Source organism: Tauraco erythrolophus, chromosome 6 (genome assembly GCF_009769465.1).
Source record: "Tauraco erythrolophus isolate bTauEry1 chromosome 6, bTauEry1.pri, whole genome shotgun sequence".
NCBI lineage: Eukaryota > Metazoa > Chordata > Aves > Musophagiformes > Musophagidae > Tauraco > Tauraco erythrolophus.
In genome coordinates, this window is record NC_141470.1 from 17,346,671 (window position 1) to 17,371,521 (window position 24,851).

Sequence of the window (24,851 nt, forward strand, 5' to 3'; positions counted from 1 at the left end):
TGCCGACCAGCCCCGCACCGTCTGCTGGGCGGGAGGAAGCGCGGGGGGGCTGCGGCGGCCGTGCCGCCTCTCCGGGCTGTGCCCACCCCCCCGGGGCGGAGCCCAGCGCCGGGAGCCGAGGACCGGCGGCAGAGCGGTGCTGCGGAACGGTGAGCGGCCCTTAGCTGCGCAGTGCTTGAACAGGCCGGGCAAACTTCTACGGATGCGTCTCTCCTCTATACACAGGTGCACATGACGTAGGTATGCGTATCACAACGCAGCGTTGCACCAACTCTTAAGGATTTTTCATGGGGCTTGTCTGACGGATGGAGGGAGAGATTCCTCCCACCCTCCGTTAAGCGTAGCTGTCCTACGCTTCATTTCTATCCCAGCAGCTAAACCTGCGCTTTGTGCCCACCGCGCTTCCCTTCTGCAAACTGGGTTTCAAAAGGCGGTTGGGAAGAGGGCCCAGAGCCTCCGTGACCTGTGGCCTCCAGCTTCCTTGGACAGAGCAATGGGAAAGGAAAGGGGATTGGCTGGACTGCAATTAAACACTCGGCACCCTCCAACACTTTCTCCCCAAAGCATGCCTGTCACGCGTCCCCACTTGTAGTTAAATAAGCAGTACCCGATTCCGATGTGAAATACCTGTAACTAGCAGTAGTGATTAAAAAGCTATTCTGGATTTATCATTGTTACCATGGCACAACTGCCAGTTCCTTCGTTAAACTTAAAGCAGACCCTAAACCTCTCAGACATTAAATCAGATTCTGTTGGTGTGTTACAGTAGTTGGTTATCAGTCAGCTCAGCGTATGATCTTACAAATACCTCTAAGATTTTACCTCTATTTAAGCCGTAAATAAAAGCCAAGGAATGCAAGAGTAAAATGCTTGCACGTTATTGTATGCAACTTCTTAAGTAAGAATCCACTTAATTAAGACTTGATATAAAAAAAATCCCTTAATTTATTAATTCACTTAGAATTTGCAATGAGGAACTGGGAACAAGGAACTTAACTTCAGCCATAACTGAACAGTTACGTTCTCCCTTCCCAAAATCTAGGAACAGTTGCCCATACAGAGGATACATTTAACTGTATTGTCACAGATGAATGATATTTCCAACTTGGCCTGAATTTTCCACCTTACATTCTTTGCATAGATGATGACAAATTACTTTAAACAATGATGAAAAAAAAAAAAAATCCAGCACTGGAATAACTTGCAGAGCAGCTTTCGGGTTTGGTTTGGGTTTTCTTTCCCCACACTGGCTGGCACACTACTTGTTTTTCCTCTCGCATGATGCAGCCAGAGTGAGGAAATGGTAGCCAAAGGTTCTCTCCATTAAACCATCCAGTTGGCAAAAGCCCTCAAAAGTACTGAAAGAATCCTACAGCGCAATTGTCAGCATAGGCCTCTTCCACGCACAAGGAAAGGACTAGATCAGTTACATACTTGCATTGGATGCGCTAGGTTCTTAACCATATGCTGAATTCATAGATGTTCAACAAGGCTTATCTTACCTGGACAGAAATCCTAGCCAGGCATCAGCATCAAACAGGTGGGACCTGAGTCAGGAGAAGCTGACAGAACTTCAGGCTGAATCTGAAGGATGGCGGCCAAAGAGAAGGGCATAGATATGTTACAGTCCGTGCGCGCACATTGCACAGATTCTACCCACCACAGGAAGCATTTCGCAGTTGGGTTGGTTACCCAGTTATCCTGGCAGCTACCAGGACATCTACCCAACACCTGATCACTGGATCAGTCAGGGCACTGGTGAAGCACTGTCTTCTGAAGCGGGATCTGAAGTCAATTCTCTCCCATTTTCTCAGTGCAGATTTCTACTGTCCAGCAGTGCTGGCAGACATAACTGAGCCCTTGTTTTCTTCCACCCACTTCCCTTTCTGTACCAATCTCGCATGAGCTTCAGGGTTTGGGGTAGGGTGAGGCTCAAATAGTTGCCTGAAGCAATGGAATAACCTTTTTCCTGTGACAAATACATACATGTTTGGTACAACAGCAGCAACATGTCATTGCCTGTACCTGGTGATCTTATATATGCACAACTCACAGAAGTCCTGTGGATCAGAGGCCTCAAACTCTCGCATCACAGTGCTCAGAAGCTGACAGAATAGCATTGTCCTGTATCTTGGCTTCTTCAACAGTAAGCCATAATTATATTTCCTCTTTAACAACCCAAGGGAGAACTACTCCCCGAGAAGAGTAAAATCGCCAAGCACTGGGAGTGTTTCTGTAGAGCCTTATGACCTTCAGCTGATGCCATGTAACTAGAACATATAGATCCTTGTAAAGTACCCAGCAAGGCTCTGACCATGAGAGTTATCTGTCCTTAAAAAAAACACACAACAGACTTAGAAGCACTGGAATAAGTTGTAGTTGCACTAAATCCCTTTTTTCCACAGATCCTTTTAACAGATGATGAACGGATTTCTGTGAAGAAAAAGTATTACACCACAAACATGACATTTGCCCCTCACAGTTAATACTAAGGAATCCTCGAAATGGAAATACTTTTTGTCGTGGGTTAGGCAGATCGGTCCCAGCACCGATGATCTTGTCAGTGTTACACCGTACAGTATAGCAAAACCCTTAATTACCGATAACATGCTTTTCATGCCAGTCCAACAACCAGAGCCAGAAAACCGCATAAACATTCCACCTAATATCATATAAGGCAGATAAGGCAGTAAATTATAGATTTCTAGTAACATATACGAAAGCATTAGAAACAACATTCCAGCTAGCAACATCCAGGAAAAAAAAACCCAATGTCCGATCACAGCAATTTACTTTACTTATCTTAACCCCTTCGGGCCCCACGTTGGGCGCTAATTAAGACTGTCGTGGGTTAGGCTGCTCCAGCAACTGAACCCACACAGCTGGTCACTCCCCCTCCCCCACCCCCAGGAAGAGGGAGAGAATTAAAGGAGAAACGGGAAACTTGTGGGTTGAGATAAGAACAATTTAATGCAGATGATTTAATACACAGTGTAGATGCTCACCACCCCCTCTTATCCGCAGCCTGTCTCATCCCGAAGCTGCAATCCCAGACGAACGCGAGGCCCCAAAATAGAGAGGGGCAGAGAGAGAGAAAGTACTCCGAGAGTGGGAATACTGGAAGAGAGAGGAAAAAAAAAGGCAATAGAGCAAAAGCGCAGCAAGCGCAAAAGAGCAGAAGCAGCGAAAGAGCCAAAGCGCAAAAGCCCTTTTGTCCGGCTGACACTCACCTTTATACTGGGCATGACACTGCATGATATGGAATACTAATTGGCCAGTTCGGCCCTCAATCTTAAGTTCCACCACAAATCACAAGGGGAATCGTGTCCCCCTTGTCCCGGCTACGCGCCCCCCTTATCCCGCCGTGTTTCTGCACTCCGGCCAGAACACGGCACACAGAAAAGTCCTTGGAGTCTCACGTCCAACCACAAACATCAGCTTGCTATCAACATTCTTCTCAGAGCGAGCCTCTGAGTAAAACCAAAACACGGAGCTCTTCTAGCTGCTAAAAAGAGGAGCTAACCCGGTCCCAGCTAAAACCAGGACACTTTTAAACCACTCCAGCAATTCACTCTGCTGTTCAGACCTCTGTGAGAGAGACAACACTTTTTTTTTTTCTTCTCTAGATGTTTTGCAGGGGTCATACTCAGTATTTTTCTACCTTGTACCACCGTGGAAGATCTAAATGCTGCATGGCACTAGAGAAAGATGAGCACATGGAGAATCTAATACCACAACTTGTAAAAAAAAAAAACAAAAACAGGCTTTCTGTATGAGCAGTAACTAGTCAATAATGGAAACATTCAGTCAGAACCACAATATACTAGTTTTCCTCACAGGAGCTACTAATTCTGGATGTCAAAGAGAGGAACTGACTACAGCGATGCTAGTCACACAATTATTGCTCAAGCCTTGGCAGGAAGAGTCCCATGTAGCACTCCAGAGCAAAGGAGGCAGTTAAGTTGTTTATTAATGACAATGGAAACAAAATAAAAGTGATAAAGCAAACAGATACTTCTTTAAATATAAAGTTTCTAGTCATGTGGTGTTCTGCCAGGCTCCCCTTTTTTTTTTTCTTTTCTTTTTTTGATTCAAGTGTAGTTACAAAAGTTCGCAGAGGATTTAGAGAAACATGATACTTCAACATAAATTTGTCACCTATGACAAAATCTGAACAGCAAACATTATATAAAGAAAAAAAAAAACCCAAAACATATTTACAAATTTATACTTTGTAGTCATTGAGAAATTTCTTGGTTACCGATTGGCAGACTATGCATGTACACTACATTCCAAAAGGCATCCTACATTCCAAAAGGCATCATCCAATCAGAGTCACTTCGCATAAAATTAAGCTGAAAGACAGATTGTCTAAAAATAAGGCCAGTTCCATTCCTAATTTATGCATTTGATAACCAGAATTTTCTGGTATTTCTATGTTAATTAAAAAAAGAGCATAAGAGCACCTGAGCTCACCCAAATGGGATACATAGACCAAACAGCAAGTTTCATTCCTAGCAGGAGTTAATCAAGAGTAGAAACTCATGAGAAAGGACAATAGTATACACCTTTTTTTTCCATCTTATCTATTGCTAATTTTCAATGCTTGTATAAAAACAAATCCCCCGCACCATATTTGCAATATGATCATAAATAGGCAATAGTTTAAAAATGTAAGATATGATTACCTCAAACTATCAAGCTGTTTCGCACTTCAGAAAAAAGTGAACAAAGCCCAAACACCTTTCTCTTCCCCTCCCTCCCCCTGCACCCCCAACCCCCCCCAACTTCCAAACCAGGAAAAAAAAAGTTACACTCCGATGAATATTAGAACTGGCACCAACATTCATGCTAGTTGCCCTGATGTGCAACAGAAAGTTCATTTACAATAGTCAGAAATATTCTTATGCACTAGCCCCAAAGAGTTCAGCTTCTGAAAACAGTTTATTTTGTTTTGATAAAAATCCCATCAGGTATGACGTGGGCAGCGTCCAGAAGGTGCAGGAATGTCCATCACTCTACGTCGATCTTCATACTCATCAGTGTCTGTGGAATCTTCATCTTCATCCACTGCATATTCATTGTGATTTGTTTCCTAATACAAAATACACCCATATTTCATTAAAATCTTCCATTCCAGCTAGTTTTAAGAAAGCACTAACAACTGCCTAGAAAAATCTGGTCTGGATTATTGCGTCAATTAGCTGAAGCAGACATTGTGATCTATGTCCTAAAACCAGCTCCTTCCAATTACAAAGTTTAATTTGCAATACAGATTGTTTTGCCAAACAATTTGACCTTTAACTCAGTAAATATCTATCAGCCATCAGCATTTCATATGTACAACTATGTAAAGCCACAACTCAGATATTCTTGGCAGCTCTTGTTGTCTTTTATTAAAAGTTAGTTTAAAAACAAAGGGTCATTACTACCTTTAAAAGGTAGTAGGTAGAGCAAAAGAGAAAAGTAGATTATTTTTCACAGTCAACTAAATGGAAGGAGGTTACAGCTCCCATAAACGTGAGAAAGAATTAAGAGATGCCATTTTCTGTTAGAAGCACGACATCTGCAGGCACTTACTGTTAGAGCTATGGGTAGTAAGAGTGTCTCAAATCCCTGGAAAAACATGAGAAGGTGTACAAGTAGATGTCTACCCCTGAGGAAAGACTCAGGGCTTGCGGAAAAACTTTCAAGTTCTAGCTGAATTAGTCACTAAATAAGGGCTATGCTAGTGATAAAATAAAAAAAGGCATTCTTCTTAAAACGTGCCAAAGCAAAGGAAGAAATTATATAGTTCACCTGCAATCTCCAAACTAAAACCACGTTATAATTAACAGCAAGCTAAATATCTTACTGATTTGCAAAGTCATTAAGTGACTTTATGAAATGTACTTTCAGTGAGAACTAATGAACATCACACAGACTCCTACCATTTTTAAAATGTCCTTAACTGAAACGTTCCCTGTTGAAGAAAGCAGATATGCCATTATGGCTAAAACAGATGACAGTGCGGTCATACCAAGATGGAATATTTGGAAGAACTATGAAATCTAAACCGCTAATGCAACGCCATGTTTCTAGGTCCAAATTAAGAATTGAGAGCTCCTTAAAGCAAACCAAGCAAACAAAGTTCAACACTGCTGTAGTCTGCATAATCAGAAATATGCCCTGAATAGACATACATACACACAGAGATACTATTTCTGTGCATCCTGAGAGGCAGTTGTGTTCAGACACAGGGCAACAAAACGGTCACATTCTACCTCTGTCGAGAAACTACAGGGCCCCTGATCTCACTGATACAACTAGGTTTGACCTTGATACCAGACAGAGGTGAGGACTTGAAGAGGAAGACGTACAGCCCTGTACAGCATCCTATGAAAGCTTGGGCCGAGGGTCTTCAAGTAAACCGGTAGCATTACATGTCAAGGCAGTGAGGATACACGGCAATTGCCTACAAAGACTGATTACTAGAGTTGCTAGTCTTAGTCTTAATTGGATCATGTTTTACACAGTTACCAATCTGAATACTGTTCAGTACTGTAATTTTTGCACCAGAAGTGTCTTCTCATTGATAAACATTCCAGAAGCTGAAAAGAATTGATATAATGGGAAATTCCCAAAGTCTCAGACTGAGTGATACTTCTAGACAACTTTTTTTTTTGAGAAATGGCTCAGAAAGAGAGAGCAATTTTCAATAAAAGAATCAAAACTGTAAAGTGACATGACTATGGAGTTTAAACACACAGTCACACTGTCCTATTAAAATTAATGCAAGTCTTCTCTGAAAACAAGAGCTCAGACAGAAAAAAAAAATAGGATAAGCACCACTGCACTTCTGCTTACCATTCGTGCTGTAGACACCTTGAATGTCGGACACACCATATGAAATCTGGGAATTGCGACATTAAAGAATTTGTCCTTGTAGTAGAGGCAATGGAAAGTGTAATACCCCTCCATATATCCGGATGTTGTGGAAAAGGTAGTACAGCTGGTATATTCATAGACTCTCCCTGGACTGATAATTGGAAACTCCCCTGTCGGCAAAATATTAGATCACAATAATAAGGACTGAAGTCAAATCACAATTTAGCAGTTTGCAAAAGCACTTGCATTCCACAACATACTCAGGCAGATCATTTTATATTCCAGTGGATGCATAAAAGATCCAATCCAAATCTGGGCAATTACTGATGTTAAAAAACTGCCTGAAGAGCAGTTGAGTACTGGACATCCCTTGCAAAACAACTTTAAAGACAAAACAGATGGATACATATCTCCTTCTTTCAAGAAACAAAATGATTTTGATACAACCCAGACAACTACTACCCCCCGTCACCATGATGAACAGCTCATAACGTAACTTTCATAACATGTACGTTAAATACAAAAACACTCCCTCTACTGAGTTCATAAAAGCAGCCTTTTACTTACCAACTACTCCAGGACCCTGAACTTCTTCTACATCACCTTTGGCATTTGTTATTCTCCAGTATCGACTGTCCAGCTGACAAGCCTTCTCAGGAAGAGCATCTTTGGACATTTCAATTCTAGAAGCCAAACAGCATACTTAATGGTTATCTAACTACTTTCATCCATTTTAAGAAATGTTTTAGCGTCCTTGGGATCTCTCTCAAAGTAGACTGGGCAAAAAACCCCACTAAAGTATAGGAATCAGTTGTCAGGATCCATCTTCACACCTCTGTTTCACTATCTATTATTATCTACCCCTTTCTACATCACATTCCCTCACCCACCTCTGGAGGTAACCAATTACCAACTTGACTGGTACTTTGTATACCGGACCAGGTAATGATTTAGTATTTTTTTATTAAGTAGTACAGCATGTTGTGCATGTCCTATTCATTAAAGTACATTTATGAATGCTGTCCATAAATTTGCAACAACTGATGCTTTGAACATTACACAGGTCTATCCTGTGTTGTAAGAGTTAATTCAGTTGTTATTTTTACCTGATTCTGTAAGTGAAGAAATAATGCGGTGGATGTACAGAACTGAGCTCAGGTAGAAAAGATGTGGACACAGAAACAGTAATATCTCCTGTGGTAGCAACACATTCTTTATCATGCACATACCTACAGAAAGGAAAACATCAACTCTGCAAATAGCTCTGTATATTCAATACCGGAAACTAAACACGTAAAGTGGCAAGTTCATTACTAATAAAGCCGTAAGTTCATTACTAATAAGAGCACTGTGGTGCTAGATTACAAGGAATTCTTGTCATTTGACAATTAAATAAAGGATGTATGCAGTGTCTTCATGATGTATACATACTTCCCCATCACCTAAACTCATACAGCTGTGGGTCTCTTTGTACCTTCATTAATGCTTGTATTTAACTGGGTGTATAATTTGATCTGAAGTCAATTAAGACACACTTGTTTAATAAGGATGCGTCATTATACTATTTAAAAACAGAAACTAGCAACTACTACAGAAAATTAATTTACAGACCGGGAACTTGGTTCTGTAGCATCTTAGTTTGTCAGAATTAAGGTTCTTGCTTATATTTAGAAGAAAAGTGCATGAAGATTCAAACATCAGAAAAGTCCTGTTTGTTTACATATTCAACAGTGTCATTTTAGAGATCTGTTCACTGAAACAACTGCTGTTTTAATAACTCAGCACAGTCCTGCAGCTGCAGCGCATTCATGGCAAGCAGAATAAATATTACTTATTAATATTTTATATTATTTTATATAATTTATACATAATAATAATAAATATTAATAGCCATTAGCTAAGCTTCAGATCAGTTACAGTGCAGAACTCCTGGACCATTAATGCAAAGTTACAAACTCTGAAGCTTCTGGTAAAAAAAAAAAAAAAAAGTTTCTTGAAGCATCCTGTTTTACAGCTTTATCTGCAATAAGTTTCACATCCTTTCTCCTCTCTCCACCATCAGCTTTTTTTATCGGATACCCAGAAATACTTGTAAGGAAGTCAGCACTCTAAAAGAAGCGTCAAAACCTTGAAGTGAGGTTGTAAATCCCAGTCACAATACCTGAAAATCTGGTCTCTGATGATAGGATAACCACCAGTTACAACTTTGTTTACATAGGATGTAAACCATTCCAAGTAAGATGTACCTAGATAGCAAGGAATAAAAGTATTCATAAGGACAGGCAAATTTACCACTAAGCACATTACAATAAATACTTCAAGGAAACAGTTTAAAGCTTTGAATATTTTTATAATAAGCTCTCAGACTTACTTAGATGAGTCAGTCAATATGCCAGTCCATTCTACCAACAAAGATCATTTGGAAAAACCAACCAAGAACTAAGAGTTAAGAATGCATACTCCAGAAACGACACAACAGACAAACAATCTCTTAGCTAAGTATTTCACATTATAATCATGGTCTTCAAGTGCTGGTGTCTCTCATCATCTGGGTTTCTGCTCGTGACTGCTCTGCTGTGACTGGGAAAGAAGATAAGTATAGTGGTCTATACTACTTGTATAGATATTTCCAGCTATTCTTCCTACAAGAGGCATGCAAGCCTGCTGGTTCATTTATGGACTTAGTTTTAATATTCAGGTTTCTGTATCAACAGAGCTTTAAGAAACATGCTAGCAAGTTGGAGAATTTCCACTCTCCTTAAAAACAGGGGTAAGTCCTAGACATACTCCGCACCTCTGCAACAAACCCAGAAGACTAAGGCTGTACATCATTCCAAAGAACCTGGGATTTTAATACCTTGCAGTCCTTGTCTGAGAATAGCTTTACATACACCTACAGCCATTAATTAAGAACAGCTTGATTTGTAAGTAGACAGTCAAGCTGTCACATTTAACTCTCCAAGAGTTTCATACAAGAGATACTGGCTCTCTGTAAAAGAATTTCTCAGTCATAAATCTTCCAAGCATTGCAATATAGAGTTCAACAGAAAAGTAGAGTTCTTCAATTATTTCTCAATATCACTGACACAAACCTGGATTTAAGCTGAAATACTAAGAAATCATTATCCTCACCTTCACTGATGTGTTATCAAGTACTACCACTCCTGTTAGATTAAGTGTACTTAACACCGCTGCCTTTGAGCAAGACCTATGTGTACTCTTCTTTGATCTTTTGGAAGTCTAAGGAACTCCAAGTTTATTGTCCTCCTTTCTACCACTAATCCACAAAATGCAAACCTTGTATAAAGTAATTCCGAATGGAGAAAGCGGACCAATTTACCTGTCACGTTAAAAATTACAAAATAAATGCTGTATATGAAACTTCCTCTCAGCTCTGTGATAAGCCAAGATTAACCCTTTCGGCCAAGTGGAATACATTTAAATATGATGTCAGATCACCTCACCATTGACTCGATTGCATACAAGTAGCAACCTTGAGCAGCAACATCAATTCACCATAGGGTAGCTTTAAAGTATTACATCATCCTCGGGTGGAGAGAAGCAAGTAACCAAACTCTTGAGCTTTTGTCGTATCTTTCCTATGATGGATCTAAAGCACACAATGCCTTCTGCAATGACCTTTGTAAAACAGGTAACACGTTGACTACTTCACACTGAAATCAGTTCGTACAATCAATTAGTTCACAGAAAGGTTTCCTAAAATTAGCGTGGCTATGAATTTGACTACCTTCAACCCAAACCAGCAATCGTATAGCATTGCCTAGTGTGGTTTCTCACTGTAGTATTAACACGTATCTCCTAAGAAATGTGCAAGGCTAAATTTTAATATTAATTCTGGTAACATTTATTACACATCTGCTTTCTCACTGAGTGAAAGGAATTAATTTAGACATAGCCACAATTACCAGATTCCAGTGGATTAACAAAAAGAAATAACCAAAACACTACTCCAGTCAACGTACGTGTCAGACAGATGGTCACAACAGATCACAAGAAAACCAAACAACAACTACGCAGTTTTCCCCTTCCCTCCTTTATGCTTTGAACAAAGCAATCAGGCAAATCAAAAGTTTAGAACAGTTTTCTTCTGCACTTATGTTGATAGTTAATTAGATTTCATTAAGGGATGCAAAATATTTTCAACTTCTAACATGGTTGCAAAAACTACTGGAGGGGAAAAAAAAAAAATCTGTCTGTCTACTTGGGTGTTGTATTTAATAACTGTTTACATCACCTCCATGATGGCTAAGTTAAAGGTTTTGCTCATCTTGTTAGACAAGTTAGTACAGGGAATGATTTGTATACAAAACATACAGAAAGATAAGCTCTAATAGAGAAAACTTGCATCTCATTTCAAGTAACCGCTGGTGTTTTGAAGTAGGTTAGTCTTACAAGTAGCACAGAAAATTTAGAACGCTTGCTTTGTTCAAATCATACTGACATGTGTTTTCCAAACAGTGCAATTGAAACATTTTGCAGAACAGTTTATCTGAAGTGTTACCTGTAATGAACATATCAATAGCAGATGGATTTCGAGCCATTTGGTCCTAAAAGAGAAAGGTGGTTATGGATGTATTAGGAGAGTATTAGACTTCTAAGGTAAAAATTCAAAACCTGAAATATAACACAGGGAACACACTTTCCCTATAGTCACTAAACCTAAAATTTGGCTGCTTAATACACTGTTATACTCCCAGTCAGATATTCAAATATATAAAACACACATGCCTGTCCCCACGAGTGCTCACGTAATCATTGAATATCAGCTTGAACATTCCACTAAGGCTCATGCATATAAAATCAGATTTAATGCACCGTTCAAGAAACAAGATCCCCAAAAATACTGCCTTACAACAGAAGCACAGAACAGCTGAGGTTGGAAGAGACCTCTGGAGATCATCAGTTCAATCCCTCTGCTTGAGGCAAGGTAAGCTAGAGCAGGTTGCCCAGGATGATGTCCTATCCAAGGACAGAGACTACACAACCTTTCTGGGTAACTCATTCCAGCGTTCAACCACACTCACAGAAAAACATTTTTGTGTACATCCAGATCAAGTTTCCAGTGTTTCTGCTTGTGTCCACTGCCTCCTCTTCTGTCATTGGGCAGGCATCACTGAGAAGAGTCAAGCTCTAACTTCTTTACGCCCCGCTATCAGGTATTTATAAACACTGATAAAATTCCCCTGAGCCTTCTCTGCTCCAGGCTAAACAATCCCAGCTGCTGTACTACCGTATTCCCCCCTGAAACAAGCAGGGCTGTCCACGGATGAACCAACACAGATGTGTGTAAGTAACCTTCCAAGTTCCCAAGCATTATCCAGAAGGTTTAAATACTCAGCATAATGCGAAGGGGGATCTTAACATCCTTCAGGTGATTCATTATCAAGACATTCCCTAGAAATCTCATTGCTACATGTTTTGAAAACAAATAGCCAGGAATTCCATAGCAGGATGAAGACCCCCATCTTTTTTCAAGAAACACCCCTGACTCACCCCACTTTCTTTTTGAGGTTGCGAGGGCATGCGTAAGGAAAGAGAGCACTACGGTCTTGTTAGGTATAATATCCTTAAGCTTCACCACCAACAGTATGTCTATCTTAAAATACTACAGCTGTTAAGAATTATGAAAAATACTCAAATAATTATGTTCTACAAGAGAGCTGTTGAAAATCAACTTGTTCTTTCACTGGAGAGTAAGTTTTGCTTACAAACCAAGGGTATCATTTACTGTAGTAAGTTTACATTGAACATATCTTGGAGAAGAGATATATATAGGTGCTGATCTTCCATAACAGAACAGCTTTTCTTCCTTACAGAAACAGGGACAAGAGCATATACTTGCCATAGTTTGAACAAATTCAATTAACACCTTCCAATAAGGATGAATATTGTCCACCATCATGGACCTAAAGACACTGTTATAGCCATTAACAACTTCGTGTAATTCTCTTTCACTTACTAACCATTCCCCTTGTGGGCTTTGATGAAAACTGAATGGCAACTCAGGGGCAAGTAACAAACTAATATGATCTCTTTAGTATTCACTTTCTGCTATTTCAGGTATCTGATAACATGCAAAGGGACACCATTGATCATTAGAAAAGTACATTCACAAGTATAAACATATCTTCCTTACTGGACATTGATAGAAGATCTCGTATTTATTTCGTCCCTCCACACTCTCCAGGGCCATGTATTGACTCAGGCCAGTATGAATGCAAAACGTAAGAGGAAGGCATTGTTTCAGACCTAGCCTCTGCTGAAAACCTCCAGCCGCCGTGTCAATATCCAGCAAGTCTTCAGAGCGGTAATGGTTCGACAGTGCCATGCTTCCCATCAAACTTAACAGACAACAACAACAAAAAGGAAAGATAAAGAGAAGATACCACTCACAATGCAAAGATAGCTTTAAATATTTTCTAAGCATTGATTCTGTCAATGCTCTAGATGCATATTAGATGAAGTATAAGTAATATCCATGTGCTGAACTAGGTTATTAGTTCGCAACATCAGCCTTCACAAAGGGAGGCATGATGGTTCCAAGATGAACACTTCCTTGTATGTTCTGTGCATTCCAAAGCACCATTTTAAACTGTGTTAGTGATTCCTGCCATGTCTGCAACTGCTTCAAAGAAGCCACTTAGAGCTGATGCAGCTTCCTACAGTTGCATAATATAATAATAATCAGTGCTCTGAATCTCAAGTTTTGTGCAAGTTCATTTCAATACTATCAAAGCATTTATGATTTTTGAATTAGAATACCGAGCTGCTACAGTAACAGTCATTGATCAAAACTGCAGTGAGTAAGGTGGTCTATGCTTTTGAGAAAAGGCTGAGAAGTAAACATGCAAAGTAACCACTGAGTCAGAGAGATTGTAATCTCAGTATAAAAACTAAGGCATACAGACATGAGTGAACAGACATACAAGGAAAGAATAAGACAATCTTCACTAGCACAACACAGCAAGACCATCAACTGTCTTTCTAATTTTTTCTTCTAGTTTTTTATAAGCATCACAGAAAAGGATGAGATTTTTTGTTTGGTTTTGACACAGACAGTAAAAGGAGCCTCTCTATACATAAGAAAAGAATATATAAATTTGGAAAAAAGTAGTACTGATCTGAAATACATAACAGATTATGAATGGAGGTAAGTATCAGAAGCTAAAGTTAATGTTGATATGAATGTTGGGCTACATGAGAGAGAGAGTGAAAATAAAAAAAAACAAGCAACCTACACTTGATGTAATAAAGAAGCAGACAATGGCAGAATGATAAAAAGGGGGAATATGATCAAAGTAATCAACTATAAGGGCACACACTACAGCAGTGTGCTTAGCAATAAGAGTACACAGACTTCCCCACCCATACTCCCTTCTAATTTGCCTTTCACTGATGTTCTCAGACGCAAGCTCCTGCAGACGCTAAGCTTTTACTGGTGTTATGAAAGCAGTGACTCAGGCACAAGCTGCCACTCGTCAGCATGATATAAACTGCTCCCATCTTGGGCAACAGGTTCCATTCCTCTTTTTCCTTACGTAGTCTTGTCTGGAATTAGCATGTTCTTCAGTTTAAAAAGTGATGCTAACATGTAAATACAGAAACCTGAAGCATCTAACAATGACAACTAGTCTCAAATCTCCTCCATTTCTGACCTAATATTTCAACAACTTGCTACATAGACTTCCACTACCTACACCTGGTCTTTCCAGTGTTCATCTCCCACAAGAAAGCAAGCCTGTCCCCAACAGTAGGACCACACCTTCCACTTGCAGTGTGGCAGCCTTTCTTGCTCCAGGGTCCCACACGTCAGACCTACTAGTTCCCCAGTAAGCGCTTCATGAAGAAAGTTTGTTGACCTGTGTGTAAGGCTCAGGCCCCCTCTTTGAGGGCACAGCAATGGACCGCAGCCCTCTGGCAGTTGTTCAAGCTGAAAGGCATGCCCAAAGGCTCCTTCAGCCCTTCCACGGGCACAGCAGGACAGAAGAGGCTTCGTGGGAGTGAAAAAGTAGTGGGAAGAGCAGGAAGCACAAAAGCTGCAGAGCTCTATTCTAAGTCTACAGAATTAGGGCACCTATCTCCTCTCTAAAAAAAAGTATCTCCAGGAAAAGAAACAGAACTAGAAGGCATCCTTATGGTTGCATAAACCTGTTTCCCATATCTCTTCTGCACATACAACACTAGAATTGGAGGAAGCTGCACCTTCTTTACTAGTGAAGGTTTTGGTAGAGCAACATGAATACATTGCCCCTACAGACACTGCAGTGATTTGCCCCAGCTTTCCACCTTTTGCTGGTGTTTGCAGCACTTAATAAAGTGCTGACATGTGAACTTTTTCTGTAGCTGGAAGATAAGAAATTATGTTTGGTCATTTGCCTTCTGATCTTAATGTAAAAGGAGTTTTTAATTGCTGAAACCACATAAAATTGTAAAATCTTCTACGGAGAAAACTTAATTTGCAGAACTGACATCTTAATTCTACTTAAAATGACTACCTGGTTTGAAAGTTATTCCCTAATCATTTTAAAGAAAAATGTTATTAAATAATGAAACTGAAGAGTGCAAGAGGCTAATTTACTCACATAATACAAAGCAAAACTTCAGGGGAGCAACTTGCAGTGGTATGATTAAAAGTCTAACAGCTGGAAGCTTTAGTTATTACCAAAAAAAGGTTTTCACTAGGAAAAAGGACTGAAGTGTAAGAGTAATTTGAGCGATTAAAAATCTACACTGTGTTTTTAATTACTTTTGAGACTAGAAGATAGCCAATTCTAGAAGTGTTACCAAGCAGTCACTCAGTTACAGTACAATTAATGCTTCATCTATCCTGTTCAGCAGACATCTTATCTTTTTAATAAGGTATCCAAGAAATACAAAAGGAATTAATAACTTGGTATGCAGTTTTCGCTCCTTACCCAGGAACAACTAGCTTCTGTCCATTATGAATGCGAAATGAACATCGATAGTCATCAGGGAGCTTGCAACCTATTTGTGCTTCCACAGCATCTAGATCTTCCTCCCGCACGCTCTCTGTGTATAGAAAGAAACAAGAGTATTAAGTGGCAGTTTTGGAGGTGGAATCAAGAACCGCTGCTCCTGCGAAACTCTCAGATTTAATGTTGCTTTGCTACTCAGCCCCAAGTGCCCAGTATGCTGTTTCTGACAAAAGTGAGTATTCGAATTTGTGTTAAGACCCCTCCTTTAAAATTTTCACATCATTTCATCAGAGCTGCATGACTAGAAATACAGTCAAACCTAGCTACATTCTAGACATAACAGCATGTCTTCAACAGCCAAAGAGAATTTTAAGTAGCCCCAGAAATCTTAGCATTATGGATTTTTTTTTTTAATGTTATCACAAAAGGATTATATCTTTCAAAGTATTTCGCCACTTATAAATCAAAGAAAGTGAACTGACAGACTTTGGGACACAACTGTCTACTAGCATGGTCTCAAGGATATTCCACTGATTAAATTCATGCAAGTGGCCAGAATCACTAAAAATCAAGTATTTCAAATACAAAACATGGAATTTTTAAGTGCCTTGATCAAATGAACATGGACTCCCGTCAATATCTGGTGACTTTATTGTATGCTAGGTGGCACAGAATGAATACTACATAAATTTGAAAGGAAGCTGATTACATTAACTGATTACTTAATACAGCACCAATCTTCATCCAACAAAATCTCAACAGGCCGGACTTAAGCAGAAAGTATTCAGAAAGTGAAATGAACTTTTTCCCCACAATATTGTCACTAGCTAGTCTATTTTCGACAGAGTTACATGGAAGTTACAGAAATCAAGGCATGGATACCTACATCAAGTACTATGGCCTGTGTTACACAAGAGTCCACACTACATATAACCCTTTCGGCCTTTTCCTAAAAAGACATTCCTTCACACACAGAAGTAATAAAACAAACAAAAAAAAATTTAAAGAAAACAGTAAGTGTTAAGTTCTAATCATTTTCTGTTATTCACAAATACTTCACAAAACTTAAGAATCTGGCAAGCCAAGAAATATGCAAGATTTACACAGGAAAGAGGTCATTTCTATAGATTTCTCTTGATTTCACTGATCCTGTTAAATCAAACATCTTGATCTAACAGTCAATTTCATACAGAAGAGTGAAGTACAGCTGAAAATGTAAGAGCTATTTTGTCCCTATACCAGAAAAGCCCAAACTTGCTGTATGTCTTATGAACCAGAATACTGGAAGTACTTCAAGTATTAAAACACAAACTTAATTTGAAAACAACCTTGGAGGGAAAAAAAAAAAAGTAAAAATTCTTGTTCGGCCACTAATTGACCTTCATTAGAAGAACACAGTGAGACCTACAGAAGAGGAAGAACAACAGTATTTCCCTTTTGTTTGGCTTTAGTTTAAAATGCCTGTTTTCATGTAGAAGTGTTTTAATTAGGTCTTAAGAAAATCTCACAAATAAAATCACACCAACAGGTCCCAGGTCCTTGAAGTAATGGGATTATTAAACTAAAAAAAAAAAAAACCCACAAAACAAACAGAAAAAAAATCAGTCATAGCCACCAAAGACAAAAGCAGTAAAAGCGCATTCATTTCCTGATAGTCCAGAGATAAAGACAACAGACTGGCCACTAGGAAAAAAAAAACAATAAAAATCTTCATTTCTTCTCTGAAAAGAAATCTTCAGAGAATTTATGGACCGCTAGTAACTGGGCAAGGACTATACATATTTACTGGTCAGGAAGGGAAAGTAAGTCTACTTGAATTTCAGGGCTCTCAGTAATTGAGGCACACACCTAGGATGAAAACAGTATAAAACTTAATAACAGACAACATTGCATCAGCCAACCTACTAGAGAAAACAGGTATTACATCGCACCGTACCTTTCAAAGAACCAATCATCCGAGGACATCGCTGTCCTAAGTATTTCTCTAGGTCATCCCAGGCTTTTTTTAATGTAGCATAGTAGCGGATGTATCTTCCTAGGTCAGAGTAGGTACTGATGAAGATGGCTTTCCAGCTCTGATTTCGTTGACTTTTTTCCTCTCTAAGTGGATACGAAGAAAAGAAGTTTAAATATCAGCCTAAAAAGATTGACTTCTAAAACCAAAAAGTTAATATTTGTTATTTGGCAGAAACAGTATGCATAATATTAAGCCAGGAACACTTTGAGCCACATGAAGCTATACAAACTCAATTAATTCCAGCATCTATTCAACAGCAACTTAGAACAGAATTAGGAAACATTTGGGGTACTTACTATCAGGAGAAAATTTAGAAACGGTATTATTCTAAACAAGAGTGCTGTCTGTTATTAGATCTTAGAACTGGTGAAGAGTTAATTCAGATCACATTTCACAGACATACAGAGAAGGTCTTAAAAAAAAAATTATTTTTTTTTTTTTATCTACTGCATTAGTCCCAAAGTCCTTTATTTATCCAATAAGAAGGATTAAGGAACAAATCAGACAGTTCAATGAACTCTGCGCACTGATCTGGAAAGTCAGCTTCTTAAGGAATTACTGCATATTCAGTACTCCTCACAGGCACAACAGCAGGCTACGGGAGGACAGGCTGCCAAAAAAGTGCTGACTAACATCCGGCAAAGGATGCTCGCCTCCAAATTGTAGCAGCCTTTGCATCTTTGTGTTAGGACATATTTCAACTCCTCAAACTCCAATCAGCATGCTGAATCCAAAAGATAGCTTTGTTCACTCAAATAAAAATGTAGCAATTGAGAAGTCTTCATATCACCTTTAAGATCTCTCTAGCTCTAAAAAGAAAAGAATTTTACTTCGTGAAGAAGAGTGGAGGGGAAAAGAAGTAGATTAAGTTTAACATGGGAAGTTAGCTAAACTAATCTTAAACCAGACGTGAAAGAAAAAAACCCAAAGTGAATAATGACTCAGCAGGTGACAGAAGTTTCAGCATATTTTCACGCTCCAAATGTTATTTGTAGAAATCACCTACAGCCTTCATTACTCAGTTTTTCTTGGCTACGGAGAAGACAGCATCTTGGAGACCAACCACAGAGTCAGTTCTCCTTAGCAAGGCCCTATAACCCCCTGAACTTCTTCCATACACACACCAAGTTCCTCTTCTAAAGCATCAGGTACTCACTTGAACTTCCCATTTCCTTAACTTCTCTCCCTGCCTCCCATCAGATTTTCCTTTCTAGTTTGGATTCTAGTAAGACTATCACTCAGCATTTTCATGCAGAGAATAAGGCAACATTTCACAAGTTGTGTTACATCTTCATAAGCTGCATATAATTAGAATAGGCACAGTATGTTTATCTTTGTGGATCAATTTTGCTTGCTGTTGATGTTTAATACAGTCCATATGATATCATACAGATTGCAAACTACAAGTTTTGAAATGTTTTCCTAAATTATCTTTTCCATTTACTTATGTATATATACTAACTCCTTATCACTAGCTGTTCCGCCATCTTAGGCTACTTGCACAATACAAGGAGTACCTGCGTAACCTGAATAATGGAAAAATATACAGAACTGATCACTGAAGTCGTAATTAGTTAATACTGCTCACAATTTACAGTCTAAAAAGAAAAATATTGTCTAGAAAACAGGACACAAAGAGGGGATGAATAGCAACAAAACTGGTTGCTAATTCATTTCAGTCAACTCCACGAGCTTTCTCAGCTCTTGAGAAAAATACGTCTTTTTAGCAAAGATGTGGATTGATACCTTTATTGTTGGCTTCCACTTAATAGACCTTCTGAGTTAAACGTGAGCAAGAAGAACAGAAAGTGAACTTTTTTTAAAAAGCACACCACCTCACACTTTTTACAGAGCCCAATATGAATTCCCTGGAAAAATGACAGAGAAAATCCTCCTGGAAAGAATTTCCAAACACATGAAAGACAAGAGGTAATCAGGAGCAGCCAGCATAGATTTACAAAAGGTAAATAATGCTTGACCAACCTGAAAGCCTTCTACAATGAGGTGACTCACTTGATGGACGAGGGGAGACCAGTGGATGTTGTTTACTTCGAATTTAGTGAAGCCTTTGACACTGTCTGTCTGTTACTATCATCACAGAGAGGCTGACAAAACATGGGTTTATAAATAGATAGTGAGATGGACTGAAAATTGGCTGAGCGACCACACCCAAAATGTGATCCGTTGGAAGCAAGTCACTCCTGGTGGACCCCAGGGCTCAATACTGAGGCCAATACTATTTAATATCTCCATTAATGACATGGATGAAGGGATGGAGTACATGCTCAGTAAGTTTGCAGATGCTACAAAACTGTGAGGAGTGGTAGATACAGCAGACGTTTGTGCAGCCACTCAGCGAACTCAACAGGCAGAGAAGAATCTCCTGTTCAACATGGGAAATGCAAAGCCTTGCACCTGGGGAGGAGTAATCCCGGACACCAGTACGTGCTGGGGGCCAACTAGCTGGAAAGCAGTTTTGCTGAGAAGAACCTGGGGGTCTTGGTAAACAACAAGCTGACCAGGAGCCAGCAATGCACTCTCGCAGAAAAAAAGGCCAACGGTATCCTAAGCTGCAATAGGGACAGTGTTGCCAGCAGTCAAAGGAGGTGATCCTTCCTCTCTAGTCAGCACTGGTTAGGCCACATCTGGAGTACTGTGTCGAATTCTGGGCTCCCCAGTACAAGAAATGTATGGGTGTACTGGAAAACGTCCAGCGCAGGGCCTCAAAGATGATTACAGGATTGGAGCATCTTTCACATGAGAAGCTGAGAGAGCTGGAACTCTTCTGCCTGGAGAAGGCCTCAGGGGGATCTTACCAAGGCTTCCTGATGAGAAGGAGTAAAGATGCAGCCAGACTCTTCTCAGCAGTACTCACTGACAGGACCCTGGACACGGCGCTGGACAACTTGCTCTAGGTGACCCTGCATGAGCAGGGGAGCTGGACTAGAGGATCTCAAGAGGTCCCTTCCAATCTCAACTATTCTACAATTCCAGTCATGTCTACCCTTGACACAATCATCATGTTGTCCCCCTCATATTTACAGTACTCAGAATATTACTTTCCTCTACAGAATATCCAGTGTCTGATAAGGTCAAGCTGCAGCTTGTCCTTCAGCCTAGGCATTAACAGGCACCTCTTCCCTACCCATCCATAAAACTTTTAACACTTGTACATTCATGAAGCTTTTTTTTGGAAATTAGCAGTTTTGATACCTCTAACCTTTCATCAGTGTGAAGCTGGTGAATACCAATTCAATCTGAAGAGCTATTAGAAGTAATGTGGACATAAATGGACAGCACAATAACATAAGCCTCATTTTCACAGAAAAAAAGGCTTAAAGCAACCACACTTACTCTGAAATGAGCCAGTATTTCTTGCAGTGTCTTTTCCACAATGGATCATGGCTCGATAGCTGATTTAATCTTCGACTTAAATAGCAGCAACTATAAATAAAAAAATCATTAAATTTGATTGCAAAAGAGTAGCAAAATAAACGGGGATAAATACTGACCAGTATGTTACACATTGCATTCTCATGAAATAAGCAGAGTTTTAAAGCTAGTTAGCTGTCCTTTTCAGAGCTGTGCTTACAATGGTTAAAAGTCTTCATTACAGCCGTATGTCGTGAACTACTTTTTTTTTTTTAATACACACTTCGAGAACTGTCAGCAATTAAGTAATTTGGTAAAGCAGGTCACCCTGTAGACCTACGTCATCATAAATACTGTCTGAAAGATTCCGAAGTGACTCGCTCCACCAGCGGAAGCATTCCAGTAGCACAGCCTAGTTATTATGATTTAAATCACTTTCTTATCTGGATGGTCAGTCTCTACCTTATCTTTTCCACTATTTCCATACTACTGAAAACTCAAACATAAGCTACAGAAACTACACAGTTTGAGTATTACAAAGTTACTTTCCACTTCAAGTTGTTTATATAACAAACTTTATGACTAAAAACAAAGTCAGACACGGGAAAAATACAAAGGATGATAGACCTGGAGATGAGTACTGCAAGCTCACTCTAACACAGACCATATATAAGCTCTTGCCATTATATTACCGGTAACATTGTTACTTCAGGAAGTTAAAAGAATCATATCCTGCACTACGCAGCACTATTACAAATACAGTATTAAAAAACCTGTAGGATGTAGGTCTAAAATTGTCCTCAGAAATCATTTAAGTTGATCCTTGCTTGATGCAAAGAGATAGCAAAAGCTAACCTGTATTCCCAATGCCTGCTAACTTGTTCTTTAAAAGAAGCAATGGAGGTGCCATCAAATACAATCTGTTCCCATATTTATCATTCAAAAGCCTTGCTGGAATGTACAACTGGTATCAACAGCAAGACATTTCAGTGTATTTACATGAATAAGAACGTGTGGCAAAGCATCAGCAACGCGCAGAGCAGTACAGTAGCACAGGGAACAACTGTGTTGTGTTACTCAAAGATTCATAGAATTTAAAAGAAACTATTGCCTCATTCAATCTAACCTGAACACCAGATGATAAACCTTTTTTCTTCTGTGTTTGAGCTGAATTATCAGTTATGCTTTCAAGAAACTTCCCAAAAGATATCACCAATTTAGATGTGGCAACATCACTTCCTCTAGTAGCTTGTTCTAACAGTTAATGTGTGTGTGCAGTGGTTGTGATTAACACCTAAATACCCCAAAAGGAGGTTACCCAACTTAAGCTTCCAGTTACTGCTTTTGGGGTTTTTTTTTCAGTGTAATCCAGAAATTGGTAAGTAAGAAAGACCAACAGTGTGAATGGACATAGCTACATATTCAAATTAAGATGCCTCTCAATCTTGTCTTTGGTAAGTAAAATCAGCTGAAATCCAAGGCTGGACGAAACATCTTACACTGAGACTACAGAATTATTCATATTTATCTGTTCAATTCTATCTCTTTTTTTTTCCTCCCCAATATCCATTATAAGCTGTTTAAACAAGTATTGTATTAGTATTTCAAAGCCAACCTCAACAAAGTAAAGTGATTCTCTTTTGTGCCCTGCCATTACCCTTCCCCCTCGCAATGACATAAACGAATTCACTTCAAACCTTGACATTTGGCCATGTAAAAACTTCATTCATGACACATGACATGGTGATATTTCTTTTTGGAGGAGCAGGGCAGGGATGGAACACAAATATCCCAAAGCTCTCATAGAAATCTATTATATTTGTGTTTATCAATCAAGCCTGTAATTTCTAGCAGGAAAGACATCACTGCGGCATCGAACATGATCAAAGATTCAATTAAAGCCATTCTCATTAATTACACAAATATTTGGTCACCTGTCAGTTTTTCCATTATTTAAGGGCCATGACCAGGCTAACCAACCTGTGGAATACTAGGGAAACTGCAATGTTTGTAATGGTCAGAGCACATATATGTCACTAAACCAAATGTAAGCAATGCTTTGAGTACTACAAAAAGCCAGTAATGCAAAACTGCTGTTACTGACCTTATAAATAAGAAACCTACACAGTGCTTAATTGTCCTTGCACAGCAAAATCTAGCTCATTTTGTCACATATGTAACAAAAATAGGTAGTGCCCTTACTACATCACTAGCAATTACTAAATCATTCATATTGCACTTGTAACAATCGTTACAATTTTTGCTTAATCTCTTTTTTGCTGTCATCCTAACAGAACTCTCCCTGCTGTCTTTAGCTTTTCTGAATACTATTTACGGGGCAGAGGGGAACCAAACAATAACCATTTTGATAATATTCTGTTTTATTCACACCTATTTCTCCCTCTTCGATTAAATACTATGATTTCAATCACCGTTAGTGCTTGCACTGCATTGGTAAGGTTTTAGCTAAAAACACACTCTCATCTGCATTCTATGACTCACAACTCTTCAGCTATCCAGCAAACTGTCCAAGAGGAGCTTGCAACTTTCATTCACTTTCTTCTGCCTGAAAAGTAGCCTCATTTAATTTCGTTTGGTTTTCCTCAAACAACAGCTCATTCAAGTAATTGAACACGTTTACTGGCAAGACCGCCCTTTGTTTGCCCACAGATACACAACAGTTTCAGAGAACTATTGATCTCACAAATTCAAGTACTGGTTCATCTCTAAATTGTAACTTAGCTACAGACAAAACCGACAGAGAATGGGGAGAAAAAACAAACAAACCACAAAACACCAAAACCCACAAGGAACGTTCCCTTTTGCTTAAAAAACAAACAAACAAACAAACAAACAAAAACTAAAAAGAAAAAAAGAAAAAAAAAAAACACACGAAAAACGCCACTGTTCCTGGAAGGGAAGGGTGCTGTAGGAGGTGTTCTCCACACAGCAGCTCCTCCAGAAGAAGCCAAACCCTTTCCCTACACAGTGGCGAGTGTTTTGCCTGGTGCGGCTCGCACAGCCCTCCCCAGCCCGCGGCCCCGACCCGGTCCGCTGCCACAGCGACCCGTGCACCGAAAAGTTGTGCCGCCCCGAGCCGCCGGCAGCTCCCGGCACGGCAGCCTCCCTCCTCCGCAGCGCTCCGCCCCGCCTCCCGCGGGACCACCCGCCAGCTCCGCTCTTCCCTCCCGCGCCCCGCAGCCCCCCGCAGCCGCCCCCGTCACCCGCCAAGCGCACGCCCGCCCTCCGCCTGCCTCCTCAGGCGCGCCGCGGGGGGGTCCGCTCCCCCGGCCCCCCCTCTGCCCGCGGCCCGGCGCTGCCTCCCCCACCCCCCGCCGAGGCCGGGCTCGGCCCGGCCCTCCCCTCCCCTCCCCTCCCCTCTCCTCCCCTCCAGCAGCGCGGCTCAGGCGGATCCGGCGGAGCCCCGGGCCCGGCCCGTACCTCATCAGATCCCGGTAGTCGAGGAAGCTGAGGATGAGCAGCAGCGGGTCGGTCGGCAGCAGCTCCAGGCTGAGGGCTGACGGCTCCATGTCTAGGGGCGCCGCCATCTTGCGAGACGTCCCGCGGCTCCGCCGCCCGCTGCCGGGGACGCGCCCGCCCCTCGCGCCGGTCCGTTGTCAGCCGCCGGGGCGGGGAGG

At 40.3% G+C, this 24,851-nt stretch overlaps 1 protein-coding gene across 1 annotated transcript; it reads right to left on the reverse strand.

Moving 5' to 3' along the window:
• Positions 1–4,925: 4,925 nt before the first annotated feature.
• FBXO3 (F-box protein 3) lies at positions 4,926–24,803 on the reverse strand. Its single transcript, XM_086612727.1, has 11 exons — positions 24,655–24,803; positions 21,196–21,285; positions 17,761–17,924; positions 15,804–15,918; positions 13,025–13,229; positions 11,390–11,435; positions 9,029–9,113; positions 7,974–8,096; positions 7,435–7,550; positions 6,847–7,037; positions 4,926–5,095 (listed from the first exon to the last, which is right to left on the reverse strand). The coding sequence occupies exons 1-11, from the start codon at positions 24,759–24,761 to the stop codon at positions 4,970–4,972; spliced, it is 1,368 nt and encodes a 455-aa protein (XP_086468853.1). The 5' UTR covers positions 24,762–24,803; the 3' UTR covers positions 4,926–4,969.
• Between the last annotated feature and the right edge of the window lie 48 nt (positions 24,804–24,851).